The sequence below is a fragment of the Onychostruthus taczanowskii genome, unplaced genomic scaffold, assembly GCF_017590055.1.
Source record: "Onychostruthus taczanowskii isolate IOZ18803 unplaced genomic scaffold, ASM1759005v1 scaffold16, whole genome shotgun sequence".
Lineage (NCBI taxonomy): Eukaryota > Metazoa > Chordata > Aves > Passeriformes > Passeridae > Onychostruthus > Onychostruthus taczanowskii.
In genome coordinates, this window is record NW_024498795.1 from 8541302 (window position 1) to 8558813 (window position 17512).

Below are 17512 nucleotides of genomic sequence, written 5' to 3' on the forward strand. Positions count from 1 at the left end.
CTGTGGTACGCTTTATAAGGTAACAATATTTTATACAAGTAAAATAAGAGAAATCAGATATCAGCTGAAAAAATTTCCATAGTGTATTTTCTTTTAATTACACTTTAGACTTGCAGAAGTAATGACAAATACATGTATTAAAAGTTTCAAGGTGTTTCTGGCTGGTTTGTTTAAATTTTTTCCTCCATCATATGTAAAAAAGTATAATAAAACACTAGTAAAATATTTTAAAATTATGTATTTCTGGCGAAATTTTTTGCCATTGTCCTCCAGTGTGGAAATCACAAGGACTTTTCACAAAATTTCATTGGAATCTAGAGCTTTCAAGAAGTTCAGCTTCTGCAAGCTAAGTGTACTAAAACTTTAATTCATAAAATGACGGAATGTGAAAATATGCTTCAACTATTCAGGTTGATCTCTCCCAGGTAGCTAACTTCAATTTTCTTTGGGCTTTGGCCAGAGGAAAAGTGATGTTTAAATAAATGGTGATTGGCAACGGAAGTGTGGCTAGACTTCAAAGAACTGCCAGGAGGTGATAAATAGGCATTAGACAAGCTCCAATTTGGACCATCTCATAGAAAATAAGACCCATCTAGTAAACAAATGCTTCCCCTCTGTTTTTCATGTGGCTTTAAATAGTAAACAAAGATATGCCTCATATATTTTGCTGTGCACATTTAGTCCTTGGGTTGGTATCAGCTGTTTAAGACAGTGAATCACATGAACTCCAGGCTCCGCATGCTTTTAACGTTATCTGGTAACTCTGAATGTTGTGGGTCCGTATCTCTGTTCTAAGTATTCCTACGAAGATTATGCTGTTATCTATAGGAACGTTTCTAGTTAATTCAAAGTGTGGGTGTCTGTAGAGAAGATAATTCTAGAGGCTATCTCCCTGGCACTGTTTTTGTCTTGCTGAAGATTAGGAATCATATCCGTTGGTGTTGGCAGTGTCATGGGCCATGCAGAGCAGCACCTCTTGTGATAAAAAGATTGTACTGCCATCATGCTGGCAGGCATTTTAGGATCCTGTACTGTGTGTGCCCGCCCCTAAGGAGTGCAGACCTCTGTGTGTAGTTTTCTGAATAACTCATCTAGCCCAGTTTAACACAGAGGATGGATGCTGGAGGAATCATGACTACAAGCAGTTCAGAGGCAGAGAATACCTGGACAAAAGAGACTTTTCTGCTCCACTGTCAGCTTCTTAACAGCAGCAGTGAGATCAGCTAGTAAGAACACATGTTGACAAGGATTTTATAATACATTTTTCAGAACAATTTAAAGATCCATGGTAAGATAAAACTCAATACACCAGTATCACTGCGTCTTCTTGAACAGGAGCAACTAATGTTAATCACAGGATTATTTGAGTTTGAAGATACTAGAACTAAAGACATTCTGTGACAAAAGTGTGGAATTATTAATGCCAGATCCCAGGCAGGTTTCAAATTGCTGCTACATTTACAAGGTGAGCAGGAGAAGCCTGGGCAAAGCTTGAGGGCATTAGCTTTCCAGTTATTGCAGAGAATTAGGTTGCAACAGCTTCCTTAGACAGCAAAGTCATAGGGGTGGCACTTCATAGGGGTGGTAGCTGTCCTACTGAGCAAACTCTGAGAGGAACCATTTTCAAACCAAGACATAGACAAGCAGCAGCAAAGTGATCATGACTCAAAAACTTGAAATACCAAATAGTTTGCAAGTGTGTTTTGGAAACAGATCTCTATTCATTGTACTACAGGAAAAGCATGAGCCAGTTACAAAAGAAAATACAAAGCAATTATGCATCAGGATTTTAATGTTTGGAAATTTGACTCAGATGACTGGAGTCTGAAACGCATTTCCAGAACTATATTCTTGGGTCAGTCTTGCACATATTTGGTTCTTATGTTTTATCCCCTTGTTGCTCCACCTCCATGGGCAGACTGAAAAGCCAGGGATCACAGAGTAAAAAAAGGGCAAGAGAGAGTGTAACCTCTCCTGTGTTCAGACTGATGCAGGTGCCAGACCATTCCTTGAGACTATTCAGATTTGTTAGCCCTCCATCTGCTTGCCCAAGTTGGAACAATCATGAATGAACCTCTAGCTTCCTGTGAACTTTTAAGTCCACCATAATTAAAAGGTAGCTGTTAATTAAGTGTATGTGGGGCTCACCCAGTGAGTGAGGTTCCTAAACACCCTGAGTACTACATGTGGAACAATAATGCCCTGATATGCAGGTCTTTCTTCCTTGAACTGTTTTGGGATTCTCAAGATGTGTTTTTCCCTGGCAATTGTTTTTCCTAAGTAAAATCATTTGAATTGCATCGATTTGTTATTACAAGCTTGTTTTAAGAACTTGTGCTGAGAAGGGATTGAAACTAGAGAGCTTTGTGAATTGTACAGCTGGTTTCAGCTCATTACTCTAAAATTATTTTCAGTGAAATAATATTATGCTTGTATCTGACACCTAGAAAGAAAAACTAAAAACAAATAAAGCATTACCATGTTTGCTAGAGATTGTGAATATCAATATTGCTTTCAGCAGTTTTCACTGATCTATGCAAATAACCATGTGGTTGATTAGCTAGTCTAAGCTTGCATTCAGAATACTGAACTATGATCCATTAGTTATACACATAATTCAGAGATGCAGTGCTCAGAAAATTAATGTTCTTCAGCAATTTTAGTGAACGGATAGAAATTATAAAATGCCTGGTTTTGCAACAGCTCTGCATTTTCACAGTGTGCAATATCTGTCCAGCTCAGTGCTTTCAGAGTTGAATAAGGCAAATACAGATTGCCTGTCTCTAACATTGTCAAGTGTTGTCAGTGACTTTTCCTTGCCATTGTCCAGTGTGAAGAAGATAATCTTCTTTCATGTGGGTCATTAAACTTTTGAAACCACTTCAGCTTCATATGCAGCTCTTTCAGAACCTTTGGAAAGGTAATTTCCTTCTTCTGAGGCCCACATCCTTTATCTGGACATGCAGCTAAAGACTTAACCATGTTTCTGGATATGATATTCATTATCATACCAAGTGTTTGTAGCTTTGTAAGCCCTCATGACAATCTAGCAGTGATGTAGCACTAACCCTTCCATGAGGTCATCCAGATGTCAAGGTTTGCCTTAAGAAAAACCCCCTCTTTGGTGACAGCACACAACTGGCTGCAGGAAAACCTGTTCTCATCAGCTTTCAGCAGCTGCATTCCTTCAATGCTGCCAGCCCATTGACTTGACCTCTGCCCCAATTTTCCAGGGTAAGGCAAAGGTTTGAGAAGCAGGATGTGGGAACAAAAAGGATGGGAGATGGAAAATTGAGGAAGTAGGTTGCAATGTCAGAATACTTTTAAAATCATCTTTAGAGCCTGTCACTGTCAAAAATCAGCCCTTGAATTGAAGGAAAGCTTTGCAACCACAGTTAGACACTGGAAACTTGTGCAATGGGGCAAAAAAATTTTGCTTTATGTCATTGATAAACTATTGACTCCAGGGCTGGGTCTGATGCTAACAATTCTGAAACAGTAAGGAGGATAGTAAAACACAGCTGAAACTGCACTGCTTAAACTGCAGAGATTTTTAAAACAAATCTGTCATCAGATCTCCAAATGCTCTGTTGTTACTCTTCCACAACTTTCAGAGTACTGACAGACAGCCTGTGGGTATTGGAGTATCTGGAGGAGTTTAAACACTAGATTGTACAGCCACAAACATGTTACAGTTTTTTAAAAAGAAAAATGAAAAATCAAAGTAGGATTCTGGAGGAGAGCCCCCAGGTTTGTGAGGATGTATGGATGATACTCCTGTTTCTCAGCAGGTAAACAAGGCAAGGGCTGGCACAGGTCGCCCAGGGAGGTTGTGCATTCTCCATCTCTGGAGGCTTCAAAGACCCAACTCAACAAAGCTGTGAACAGTCTCACAGTTGAACCTGCTTTCAGTCAGAGGGTCAACAAGAGAGCATCTAGGTCCCTTCCAACCTTAATTATTTTGTGATTTTTGTGATTCTCATTGTAGATCCAAATTGCCTTTTAGATGTGCTGTCCTGTCTGTTGATAGTAATTACTAGAAATTGTTAGCTGGACTAGCAGTATGAAAATGGAAATGTAAAACAGTATGCAAATTTCTACAAATGAAAGGCTATTTAGGCAGAAATAATTGCAAATAGAGTGATGACAGTAAAATGATGGGATGCTTGTTCTCTGTCACCAGCAATCCTATCAGTGAAAATATATAGCCAATTTCTGAAGTCTTTCACTTATGCAGAGGCTTAATTGCTTAATCATTTTCCTAGAGGGATTTTTTTCTGCTTAAGATCAATAATGACTTTCTTGGCAACTGAAAATTATTCCAAATGCATAAATGCAAACCAATTAAATTTTAATTTCCCTCTTTTATTTTACTTCAGACATACCAACCAGAGTAGCTGAAAAGGTTGGTCTTATACTGCTGCACACAGTGCAGACTCATTGGAAAGAAGTGTGACTATAAACCACAATTGAAGTTCAGCTAGATTTAGAAATTCTGCTAGTGTTGCATTTTTTGAAATAGTAATTCCCCAAGGTGTAAATAAAATTTAGAAATTGGTGCTTTGTACAGTCAAGCAAGATCCTTTGAAGGGCAAAACACTCTTGGAAAATAGAAGAAAAAGAGAAAAAATGAATGGAAGAACACAGAATAACAAGACCAAAAGTTATATAAAAGATAAGAAAGATGAACCAAAACCTTCTGATTCTTATGCCGTGGGTACAATGCAGCTGTGGTGGTTACAGAGTGGGAAAATCTCCCAGATTCCTATGGTTTATAAAGGGGGCTGTACCAAATTACCAAGCTGGCCAGCAAAATGGGGGTGTTTTGCCACAAACATTGGGTGAAGGTTTTCCTTGGAAAGCAGAAAAGAACAGGAAGTTAATCACACTATCAAGGTTTTTTTTTTTTTTTTTTTTTTCATTTGGAGGATGTTTTTGTGTCAACCTACTTTCAGTGGCTGACAATTACTGATCTATGAGAGCCTCCAGCAGGGTTTTTCCAGTTCACGTTTACTTAATACTTCAGAAGAGCCAGTGGCTGCAAGAACAGGACCCACAGGCATGAAGAAAAGCAGTTTTTCCTTTTGCAAACCATTATACTGAATATTGGTTTCTGTTAAGATTCCATATGAAATTCTTTGTTAGACTGATCATTGATGGCTTTAAAGAAAGGACTATTTGTTTAAACATGAAATTCTTTGTCTGTTAGACTGATATTGATGGCTTTAAAGAAAGGACTATTTGTTTAAAATAAATTTATTTTTTTATTTGCAATCTCCCTGCCTTTTTCTCAATATGATAAGAAAATAATTTGTTATGGGCCAAAATCAAGAACTTTTTTCTTTAAATATTCATCACATGGCTAAAAACCCCAACTAAACAAGCAGCTCTTCTTTCAAACAGAAAGGGATGCAATTTAAAACATATAAGGAAAGACAGTTCAGCTGAGATGGCCATGACAGGTACTACATAGAAAAGTTGTGACACAAGAAAATTAGATCTGATGAAAAATCCAAGGTTATAAGTAACAGTTAAACTAATGTTTAAAATATAAAACAACTGGAAGATATGAATACAATATCTTAATTTCTTTGAAAGCACATCAGCATATGGAATATTTTTGACAAATTACTTTAGATGGGAAGCTTGAATCTTGCAGCTCTCCAGCTCCCACAGCTCTGCTATGATTTATGCAAAGCAACAGCAATCATCACCAGAGTCAGGAGAAAAAAGAGAGCAAGAGAATGTTTTCCCCTCTTGATTTTCATATTCTGAATAAATTTCTGTTACATATGCCTGTCAAATTTACAAGCACATATAAAATCTTTGTGCAGTTTAAACAGAGATCAAGTAGTGACAAAGTGTGGAAGAGATTCAAAGTAGCTGGTGTGAAACAGTACAAAGATTTTTAATAGAAGGATTTTTAGGTCAGCTGGGCAATAATTTGTTTTCAACATCCATTTCAAATGACTCAATCAAGTGCCAAATGAAAAATGCCATAGATGAGAAGTTGAACATGCAGAACAGGCTGGGCTGTACACTTAGCAGTGCTACAGCATCTGCTTTGCACAACAAAATGGTCCCTATATCACTTGTTTCTGCCATATTATGTCATATCTCAGCCTTTTAAGTTCTTGTGCAAGGTCTCAGAAACCGAGCTCCTGGGACAGAGTCATAGAATGGCTTGGGCTGGAAGGGACCTTACAGATCATTAATTCCAACACCCCTGCCGTGGGCAGGGACAACTTTCCACTAGACCAGGTTACTCAAAGTCCCATCCAACCTGGCCTTGAGCACTCCAAGGAATGGGGCAGCCACAATTTCCCTGGGCAGCCTGTTCCAGTGCCTTACCACCCTCACAGTGAAGAGATTCTTCCTAATTCCCAATTTAAACTTGCCCTCTTTCACTTTAAAGCTATTCCCCCTTGTCCTGCCAGTACAAGCCCTGGTAAAAAGTTCCTCTCTAGCTGAGTTGTAGACCCCCTTTAGGCACTGGAAAGTTGCTCTAAGGTCTCCCCAGAGCCTTCTCTTCTCCAGGCTGAACCTCCCCAGCTTTCAGTCTGTCTTCATAGGAGAGGTGCTCCTGCCCTCTCATCATCTTCGTGGCCTTGCTCTGGGCCACATGTCCATGTCCTTCTTATGTTTGGGGCCTCAGAGGTAGATGCAGCACTCCAAGTCTCATAGAGCAGAACTTTATACATATATATATATATATGACCACATAAGACATGCCAAATATCATGGTTATTTTTTCCATGTATTTTTTTTTTTCCTCAAATGCTGGAGAGCACATCAGCATGCAGTGTGGTGTTTCGAATTGAAAATTTGTTGATGAAAACTAAGCAAGAGGAGAGTTTTTAAAAACTGCATAGGAGTGAGGGAGCAGGTGATCAATGTGCCTCCACATCAAAGTGATGTGGTCATGCTCTTTACTGTGAGAAGTGGTAGAAATACAAACACAAATAAGAGAAATAATCAGACATAGGGACAGAAACAAGGCTGCGTTAGCACAACCTTGACTTAATAGTGCCCTATGTGTTTCATAAGTAAGTGTTTTCATCAGGAGGCTGGGCTTTCTCATTATGCCTATTATGCCTCATTTTAAAGCATCATCTGGGTTTTAACAGAGCCTCAATGACCGCAAGCTCTTGTGCTGAAAAAATAACATAATGCCCACACAGACATTGTCTAGAGATATATTTGGAGGAGATTTAAATTAACTAGCTCATTTGGACTAGCTATATAGTGCCAAGATCAGGACTGGCTGAAAAACTCACCCCAAACTGATTAGCTCAGTAAATAGCAGGTGGAAGAGTCCTGTGCTGAGCTTTAAATTGTCAGAGCTACACCATCGCTAATGCTGGATTTAGTTAATTAAATCTCTCATGGATAAATCTCCCTGTTATACCTGTTATCAGGGAGAAGAAGAAGAAGAAGGAAAAAAAAAAAAAAAAAAAAAAGCTCTGCTTTTTGAGCCAGCTGCTTGAGTAGGCAGAGAAGGATATTTTAATAGCTAACAGTCATGCCCCACCTGGCTCTTCCCTGCCCTGTGAGTTGCTCTTGGTACCTCTTTGGTACCCAGCAGCCAGTGGGGTTTTGGGCACACCTGGTGCCCATTTGGTATATGTGCTGCTCTCAACATCTCTGCAGTTTGCTTAGTGGAAGTACTGAAAAGAGATGTAAATCACTCACCTAGAAGCCATTGCTTTTCACTGGTGGAATATACAGGCACAGAATTTTGGAGGAGCACTTCAAAAATTTATTGTGGCTAAATGACCTGGAGGAGATGGATTTGCTAGTTTAGGATTCATATTTTGTTGCTGTTGTTAACCTTTACGCTGAATTATGAGGGTTTCTTTGGGTATAAAGATGCTGGGTTGTCAATGGCAGTCATGAGAAATGAGGCAGGGGTCCTCTGCTTCCTTCCAGTCACTGAGGGGAGGAGGCTGCTGCCACTTGGCTGGTGTGTCCAGCTGAGGGGGTGCTTGCTGGAAGAGGCAGAGATGTGCTAACAAGGCATTGACAGTTTCTGCTAGAAAGGCAGGAACAAGCTATAGCAAGAAAAAGACAGGTAAGGAACTAGAAACATTCAACAGCTTATAAAATAACCAAATCCCAGTTCATTTTCAGAGAGTCAGTAAAGGCTGAGCTCTCATCTGTAGGACTAGTGTTATACTGAATTCTAGAATTTTACTCTAAACAGCTATTTAGTTTTCTTTTTTAATAAAGGGCTTTGTTAAGCTACCACAACTTTTCATATAAGTCACTTAAGCTATGAGATAATAAACTAGTTAAGCAACAAATGTTAAGGTGAAACATCCCCTGGAAAGGATATTGAAAATTTGATTTCTTGCTTGTTTTCCTGAACTATCCAATACTGACCATTGTCAGACAGAAAAATGATCTTGCCCTCCAGTCTTTGAAGCATCTTATTTTAGTTTATGCCAGTCCCTTTTGTTGAGTCTCCAAACTTAAAGTTGCTCAGAAATGAAAAAAGACTTGTTCTACAACATGGATGGAAAAACTGGAGTATTGGGCCATCACATAAAAATCAGGATTAATCCATTTCAGAGTTAAACATACTGCTGCCTTTGTGGAATATAGCTGCACTGGAGTCTGAAGTCACCAGCTATAGCAAATATTTTAAGTTACTGAAAAAAAACCCACAACTATTCAAATAATTTGATCAACTCTCTGAATATTTGTGAAATGTCCTGGTGGGTTTGGCAATTGTCTCGTAGTAATTTGGTGCTACAGCTGACACTGCTGATGTTTGAGCTACTTCATTTAAAGTTAAATCACACCTGGGAAATAATCACCAAAATTATCTCTGACTTGCATGTCCACCCATCAGAGCCTAATCTCAGTTCCTTCTGTTCTTCAGTGTATCTCCTTCTCTTCTTTAAATACTAAAGAGTCTAATATTCACCTCTTTGTCTTCCCAGGTCTTTTTGCATTCACCCCCAGTTTCTGGAAGACTTTCTTACTCATAATTGATGTTTGAAATTTGAGGGTCTGTCCTGCAGGGACTGTTGAATAAAGCAATATATGAAGTTCTGATGCAAATTTTCCTCAAAACTTTGTTCTACATCTTTAAGCCTAATTGTTATGTTAGATATAATTTCCAAGTCTGATGGCTAAAGGGCTAAAAACATTTTCTGTTCTTCTATTAAGACATAGCCACTATATTTTCTTTTAAAAGAAACATTTGATTGATCCAAAAGTATTAAATCAATTAATGTGAGGACAAAAAAAAAAAGGAAGATGTTCTTGTGTACTGGGTACATTTGTACCTGAATCATTGTGGAAGTGATTATTGTAATACCCAAGGGCAATTGCTTTGTATTATTGAAATAGTAGCTTGCACTTCAGTAAGATGATATCTACAGATTGTTTTCTTTGTAATGACATAGTTCAGTTACATGGTCTATGGATAACAGAAAAGGAGGTGACAATCACTGCAAAGTCAACATTTTTAGTGCTCTCCAGGGGCCTTGGGAGCTCCCCACAGGCTCTATCAGGACCTGACAGCCAGTGCTTATCCCACTGCCCCAGTCCCAGACACTGGGCACCTCTGTTTTGCCAGTATTCTGCCTAAACTATTTAACTCATATTTTGAAGCATATTACCTGCTTCTAAAAGCTGCATACCTAAGTGGCAGGAGCTCAGATATTGTACCTCAGTCAAGTTTTCTGGGTTTAGGTTATCTGCAGTTACAGATAACAGTTACCAGGTACAACTCGGGTCCTTCAGCAATCATTTGTCAAGGTGTTTTGGCCAGCCTTTCCAAGGTACAAAGCTAAACACAACAATGATATTAGAAACTATCCATCATTATTGGAATAAAGGTATTGAAAAATCTGTGATGTTTAGGAAAGAATGATAAAATGTGGGACGACATCTGACAACCATCTGTTTTGATATGGAAGTTAAAATGAGAGGAGATACTATGCATTAAAAAAAAAACCAAAAACCTAAGTGCCAAAAGTTCTTACTTAAAGAAATTATAAGAATTTTCTTTTGGAAATCTGCTGTATGCTCTTGGGGTAAGGTTTTATTATGGACAGAAACCTTTATAATGTTACAAAGTTCCAGAAAGACCCTGTCAAATAAGAGGAGATACTATGCATTAAAAAAAAAACCAAAAACCTAAGTGCCAAAAGTTCTTACTTAAAGAAATTATAAGAATTTTCTTTTGGAAATCTGCTGTATGCTCTTGGGGTAAGGTTTTATTATGGACAGAAACCTTTATAATGTTACAAAGTTCCAGAAAGACCCTGTCAAATAAATGTTGCTAATAATGGTAAGGAAAATATTTCTGTATGATGAAAAAATTGATGTAGGCACCAACAGTCAATAGCTTGAGAGGCTTTTGGAAAAATTTCTATCTGTATCGAGAAGACAGTCGTCTTGTACTTGGTTCTTCAGGTGTGAGGCCAGACACTCAAAATGTTGTAGGCTGCACCCAAACCCTTCTGTTAAAAGGTTGACTCCTTGTTAAATATATGAGCTGAGAGTGAAGCAGAGAATCAGCAGAAACCTGGATATTAATACCTTCTTATGGGTGAAGGCAGGGAACACAGACCTCCCTTCCCTTCAGTGGGTTATGAAGATGGCTAGTTGGAGAATAATGGACACTAGCACATCTTCCTAAAGTGATTTCTTAATAAAAATAAATGTACAAAAGTGGACCCAAATTTGAAAGCAAACTCCAGAAGACAGCACACATACTCAAAGCCTGTTCTCCAAAAATTGTTTCACCAGATTTATTTAAGATTATACTCAAATGAAAGAGATGGACCTGGATGCTGTGAAATTTGACTTATGCTCCCAACTACACGATGCTGTAGCTCTCAAAACTTCAGTGAACAGTCTGCAAAGCTTTTTGTTCTGTCATGTCGGGTTCTAAATTAATATTCCAGCTTTCCCATTCAGAAAAACAAACTGGTCTCCAGCACTATGTAGCTCTAATTAGGAGAAGACAGAACTAATATTTCCTAAGGGTGTCTCTCCCAAGCCCAGTGTGACTAAATACATGTGGATACAGAGTGCTGCAGGGATTCTGAGGCTTGCAGAGCTCCAAGTGACTTAAAATATGTACTTTGATGTTCAAATAGGAGTTCAGTGATTTGAAATTAGCTGTGGATATTATCTCATAATAAAGCTAGATCTGAAATTGTGTAAATTTAAGGGGCAAAATAATGCAAAATATTTTGCTGTTACACTGTATCTCCATTCTATTTACAGAATGAATGGAATCAGCACAGAATTTGAAAACTGTATTGAACTTCATAGTGCCATTATGCCTTTCAAAAACACTGAAAATGTTGTTCAGATTTTTATCCCCCACGTGTGAGCTATACAGATTGTCTTGCAATTAAAACAGAGAAGTGTGATATTTAATTGTTTTCATTTCTCTACATCTTCCTGTATGCTTAAAAAACAATTTGCCTGCCATTAAGACTTGTACAATATCAGTGCAAATGACCCATGGCAAAGGAGTGGATCAGGAGTTTGTAATGCAATCCAGGACTCTGTCCACCGAGGCTCCATCTGCTCTAACTAAAAATGTACATTATAGCCCAGAATCTATAGTGCAGTGGCACTGCCACTAGCACAGTATTCTGGGGGAAGAAAAGCTTGTATTAAGGTGCCCTTTTTTCATTCTGCCTGTTGCAGGTTTGGTCAGTTTTCTGAGCCACAATACAGTTTCTATGACTGCACAACTTTTTGCTGGCCATAGTTTCTGTCCTCATGAGCAAAAAACAAAAGCCCATACATTTGGTGCACCTGAGCAGCTCCTGGTGTGGGAGGTGAAGAGGCTTCTGAACTTACTGCGTGGTGGCAGTGGCTCTCCAGGGAACCAGTAGTCAGTGGGGACAATGAGGGGATTTCACGTAGAATCAAGGCAGTGAGGTGAAGAAGAAGAAGAAGATACTGATGAACTATGCTAGAGAAAAGCCTGGGATCCTCTAGCCTTGTCCAGACCCTTTTCTGGTGGTTACAGCCATAAAGGGGACAGTGCTAGCAGAGCAGGAGGATCTGGAAAGTTCTTGGTTGTGTTGCGTGGCAAGTGTGAAAAGAAGCTATAGCAGAACTGAGAGGGTTAATATTTCTGTCAATGCAAATGAACAAAATGAAATACACTAATCACTTTTATTGAAAGCTAAATTTACAGGACAGAGGAAAATTGTATTTACATTGAAGTCACACTGCATTCCACCTATTAGATCTTGGATGACAGAACTTGTTCTGATGTAATATTCAGCCCCACTGATTACTCATTTTTATGCCAGAATGCTGGGACTAAAATGAAAGAAGACAAGCCCATTTAATTATTCCTAGAGGTAATACTCTTTAATTTAGAAACAAAAAGTTGGATTTTAAGCTGCATTGTTTATATCTACTTAAATGCCTCATGAGGTCATGTTCTTAATTTAGCATTTTATCTTAAAGAAGATGATAAAAAAGTAACACTATCAACAGAACAAAGAAAATACATTTCTGTTGAAATTGAACTCATATGACTTTAGAGAGTCTTGATAGATAGTCTGTCATTAAGCTGAAATATTTATATTACATGTACTGTGGCTTGGCATTAAAAAAAAAGAACCAATAAAATGTTCAAATTCTTGTAGCATAGCAAAGGTCAACACAGGGATTGGTCTTTCCTAGTTTCTGGTTCATGACACAATTTTTTTTTCTCTCCTCCTAAATCTGATTTAACTAAGGAAAAAAAATCCTACAAATAATTTTTAATTGGAATGCTGATTTTATGTAGATTTTAGTGAAGATATTTTAAAAGAAGAACTCTGTATCTCCTTTAGTTTGAAGCTGCCATCATCATGTCTTTGCACAGAGATAGTACAGGGTATCGGTATCTGTCTCTCTCCCTCTTCCATGCTATATTTATAGCATCCCCCTGGCCATAAAAGGTCTGGACTGGGGCTCTGACATTCCACTGACTGCAGGCATTATTTTTGTTCTGGACCTTGAAGTCCAGTGCTTACCCCTCGTCCTAACTACCTCTTTCTTTGCTGGCTTCATTGTTGCTGTATTTTTTGCTAGTCATCCATTTGGGAGCTCTTCCATTTGCTGCCATTCATTTGGATCCTGGTAAGTGGTTTTTTTATGCTGGAAGGTTTTATGTGTTCAATTATTTTTAATCTGAATCTGTAATGCAAAGCTGACAGTAGCTCCCTTTATTCTTCTTAGCTCAGCAGTTGGGGGATTTGTGGATGTGAATTGAAGACATCTGAACGTTCAGCTGTGAAACACAAGAAAGTAGTGCAGGGGCTCTTTTATTTTCACTCAGCTATCTTTGCATACTGTCACAGTACTCTCAAATGAAGCCTGTGTTACTGAGATATAGGAGGAGTTTGTCATGTACTCTCCTGTGAGCTTAGAGAATGTTTAAATAACATAAATATTTTCTTGTCGTATAGGATGTTATCCTCTGCTTACAAGAGTTTCTTTTTTTAAATCTATTTCACTATTCTCTCTGATTGATGGAGTAGATCTTTAAAGAATTACACAGACTGATAAACAGCACAAGAAGTAATGCCAGCAGAATCACTTCCTTTAATGTGTAGCTATGAACTATGGACAGGTACAGGACTGTCTGTCTGCTCAGTAGTAATTTTAAATACTCAGTTCAACAGCTGCTAAAATATAGCTCCAAAAACTGTGAATTCATCTAACTATGGCCACTAATATTTTTAGGCCAAGCTCTGAAGTGCTACACTGATCTTGAGAGGGAGTGTTGCTCACACTGAAGGGGGCTGGCTGGTGCACACAGACGAAGTGGGTGCAGGTAGCATAGATAAAACTTAAGAGATGGGAGTCAGTCTGATAATCAGGCAGTGCTCCAGGCAGGAGCACTGTTTCTGAGTTACTTGTCATTTCCGATGGCATCACACTACTGTATCTGATCAGACTAATGTAACCAACTTATCCTGGCCTGTGAGCAATCCATGATGTTTCAGAGGAAATATAAAACATAAGTTATGGTGTGATAAAATACCTATGAAAGGAGTTTCCTTTTACATGGTGTGAGTCAGTGCTGGTCTTTGATTTGAACCATAAGAGCTGACTTAGAGCTCAGTGCCTGCCTTGCTATCATAATCCTTACTCCTATCACAGACTTCTACTCCTGAGGATAGCGAGATCCAGACCTTTCATGTTTGGAAGAAAAATGTTTCCTTTGTCCATTTTAATTCGGTCTTTTGGTTTGATAAAATGTAAATGAAATGCCTCGTTTAACTTCTTAATGGGCAACACATGCGGTGCTTCATACTTGTGGATCACCTTCCATGTTTGAAGCCTGCAAGGCTGTGGGAATGCCTGAGCTGAATGCCTGTTAGCATTGTGGCTGTTGTATGAATGGTGAAGCCAGCCAACACTTCAAATAAAGCTGGTGAAGACAAACCATAGTACTCTGCAGAAGGAAAACAGGATGTTCTCACGTTCCTTCTCTTTCAGTGTTCAAGACAGTATTCTTCTGTATGCCTTAACCTTCCTAGGCAGTGATCACAATGATTTACAAGTCCGAAACCCAGTTCTGCAGAGGTGGAACAGGGAGGCAATGAAGAAAAATGAAGGAAAAATCTTCTGAAACTAGAGAAATTAAGAGGAACTACATACTACCGGTAGCTAACAAAATTAAATAAGTAACAACACAAAGTACTGACAGGTACTAGAAACAAGGATGCTAGACAGGATAATTACATTCTTTTAGACTGCATGAAAAAATAGCCAGCATTAGGAATAAGAGAGTTAAAAAGGAACATAAGTTTTTGCCATAGAGACCAATAGGCTAACACTCTTTCCCATTTCTCCTTCTTCTTCAGATAAAAATAAAGTAAATGTATAATTTGGTCTCCTAGAAGTCTCACAGTTTCCCTTTGGTCAGGATATCAGCAATTTCTTTTACATAAAAAGTTTCTGAATAAATTTCTTCCTTGTTGACTTCCTGCAACTAAATGATCAATTAAGTTATCCTACAAGGAGCATTTTCCTTGTGAGATCCTTGAAATATAAGAGATTTTTCCTCTTTGTTTTTGGTTTTTTATATGGTTTTGGTTTGGTTTGTTGGGTTTTTGGGTCTTTTTTTCATAATTTACCTTGGTTAGGGCAAATACCTCAGCAGCTTTCAAAAAGAATAGTTTGAAATTTTTTTACTTGCTATGAGAACCAAATACTAAAGAAAAAGCCAAGGACTGAAATCGTGGGGGCAAAAAGACCAGGGGGAAAAAAAATCACAGAATATTCTGAGTTGGAAGGGACCCACAAGGATCATCAAAGACCAACTCCTGACCCTGTGCAGGACAACCCAAATTGGATATCTAGATTTTCATGAAGTCATGATTGTCTTCCAGTTCTGTAAGTGTATTTTAAGTCCAAACATTAAATAATTTTTCATTTCACAAAGCATAATGTTTTTCCTACTCTTGTGATCAATACTAAAAAAAAAAAACCTCAAGACAATAACAAACACCTCTCACCCTTGTTTTTGGACCTTCTTTAAATCCTTGTTAACATTTCCTTATTGTAGCTCATTTCTGTTACTAATCAGGGACCTTTTCAGGGACAATCCTAGTAGCCACCGAGCCTGAAAGAAAGAAAGGTTATCATATTGAGGCGATCTTGCATGTCATAGTAGAAAAAGTCAGTTATAACAACAGCGAAATTAAAAAGCAAAATAATGACTGGACTGCTGGTTTTAAAAAAAACAAACAGACAAAGGAAATTCTTTCTGCACTCAACTTTCATCCCATTTTGAAAGGGGAACTACCCTTTAACTGATCAAAATTTGCGCTACAAGTGACTACAAGACAAACAACTGATGACATGCAAACTAAAATTAAATGGGCCTATCTTCTGGAAGAAGGGTCTTGGCAACCTTGAACATGATATTTTAGGTTAAAAGAAAAGGATTTGCATTGAGGAGCATGATATTATTTTACCCGTTACATACAGACTGGATCCCTGATTCAACTGTAAAAGCATAATGCACAATAAGCCCTTTTAAATTGAACCCTGGTATCACGTACAAAACAATCACTGTAATGCACATTTAGAGAAAAACTACTTCCTTCTCAATCTTAGTGTTTTAATTCACTGCTGTAATAATAAATGGAAGATTAAATTCAATCTGAAAATTGGATTACGAAAATAGATATGTTCATATATTTTTGTTTCAGCTTTTATAGCCTTGTTGGATTTCCTCATGCCTTTAAAAAAAATTTATTACTTTATTATCTCTATTGTAATTGAACAAAATTATTTATACTGTTTCTGAAAAATCCAGGCACACAGGGTTTTATTAGGTTACAGTGATAAGTGAGCACACAAAACTTGAATAGTTTGCAGTAGCAGGGAGCCAACTGCAAATGAAGACACAAGAGTGCAAAGGTTTTTGGTCATAATGGGTGACATGTGAGCATCTTGAAACTTGAATATGAACCTGTCTGAAAGTCTAAATCACATCATAAAACGATAACTCTAAATTCATTGCAGTTGATTTTTCAAGTTCAGTGTTAGTTTGTGTGAAGTTGGGTATTATTTGCATGCTAACTGAAGAGTTTCCTTGACAGTAGTCCTTATGTTTGACCTGTTCTTTTTCAGACATTATCCTGTTTATTTGCATCCAGAGAAGTGAAGTGAAACCCAAAATTCGAAGGCACCCATGATGTCTTTACCGTTCTACCAAAGACACCACGAGCACTATGACCGTGCGTACCGCCACAAAGCGCTCTCCTCCACTGTGAGCCAGTACCAAAAGGAGACAAAGAGCAAATCTGCCGTCTATGCTCAAGGATCCGCAGCTTACGCCAGGGGCTCCGCAGCTTATCGCCACTCGTCTGCAGCAGGCTTCAGCCTTGACTCCTCAGCAGCTTACAGCCATGGCTCTTCAGCCTACAATCTCGAGTCGGCAGCCTACAGCCATGGATCCACAGCCTACGACCGCTCTGCCGCGCAAAGCAAGAGATCTGCTGCCTACAGCCTTGACGCTGAATCTCTCAGCACCAGCTCAGCTGCCTACAGCCATGCATCTGAATCCATCAACAAGCTGGCTGCAGCCTACAGGCTGGGGTCTGAAGCCTACAGTTTTGGGTAAGATAATCCGTCTTCGAAACAGCATTCTGGTAGAAAAATGTCTAACCACTTCCCATTGAAAACTATGGCAAAACTCCCCTCCTCCACATAAAGTTTCTCTGTGACTTGGCATTAATGTTTTTTCCTGGTCCGGTGTTTCCCCTTGGCTTTGGCAATGGGAAGGACTGTGGTCAGCTTAGTTTGTTGGACTAATCTATGTGTGTTGCATGGACTGTCATAAGAACAGAGCTGACAATGCTGATGTGGCTGTGTGCTGACATATTCACACTCCAGATTGGTTAGGCATGAGCTACCTCTTCTTCCAAGTTGTTTAGCCACATTAATACAGCTTAATTTAATATGAAGAGTTGAGATAGCTTTGGATTGAGGCTGTCTCTTATCTGACAAGGTTGGA

At 38.6% G+C, this 17512-nt stretch overlaps 1 protein-coding gene across 4 annotated transcripts in view; it reads left to right on the plus strand.

The window, feature by feature from the left end:
* Positions 1-12958: 12958 nt before the first annotated feature.
* MYOM1 (myomesin 1) overlaps positions 12959-17512 on the plus strand; it is a 72046-nt gene continuing 67492 nt past the window's right edge. For all 4 annotated transcript variants that reach the window (XM_041399424.1, XM_041399425.1, XM_041399426.1 and 1 more), the window contains exons 1-2: positions 12959-13116; positions 16627-17115. In XM_041399424.1, coding sequence (XP_041255358.1) covers positions 16688-17115 — 428 coding nt within the window. In that variant the 5' untranslated portion in view covers positions 12959-13116; positions 16627-16687. The remainder of the gene's footprint in view (positions 13117-16626; positions 17116-17512) is intronic.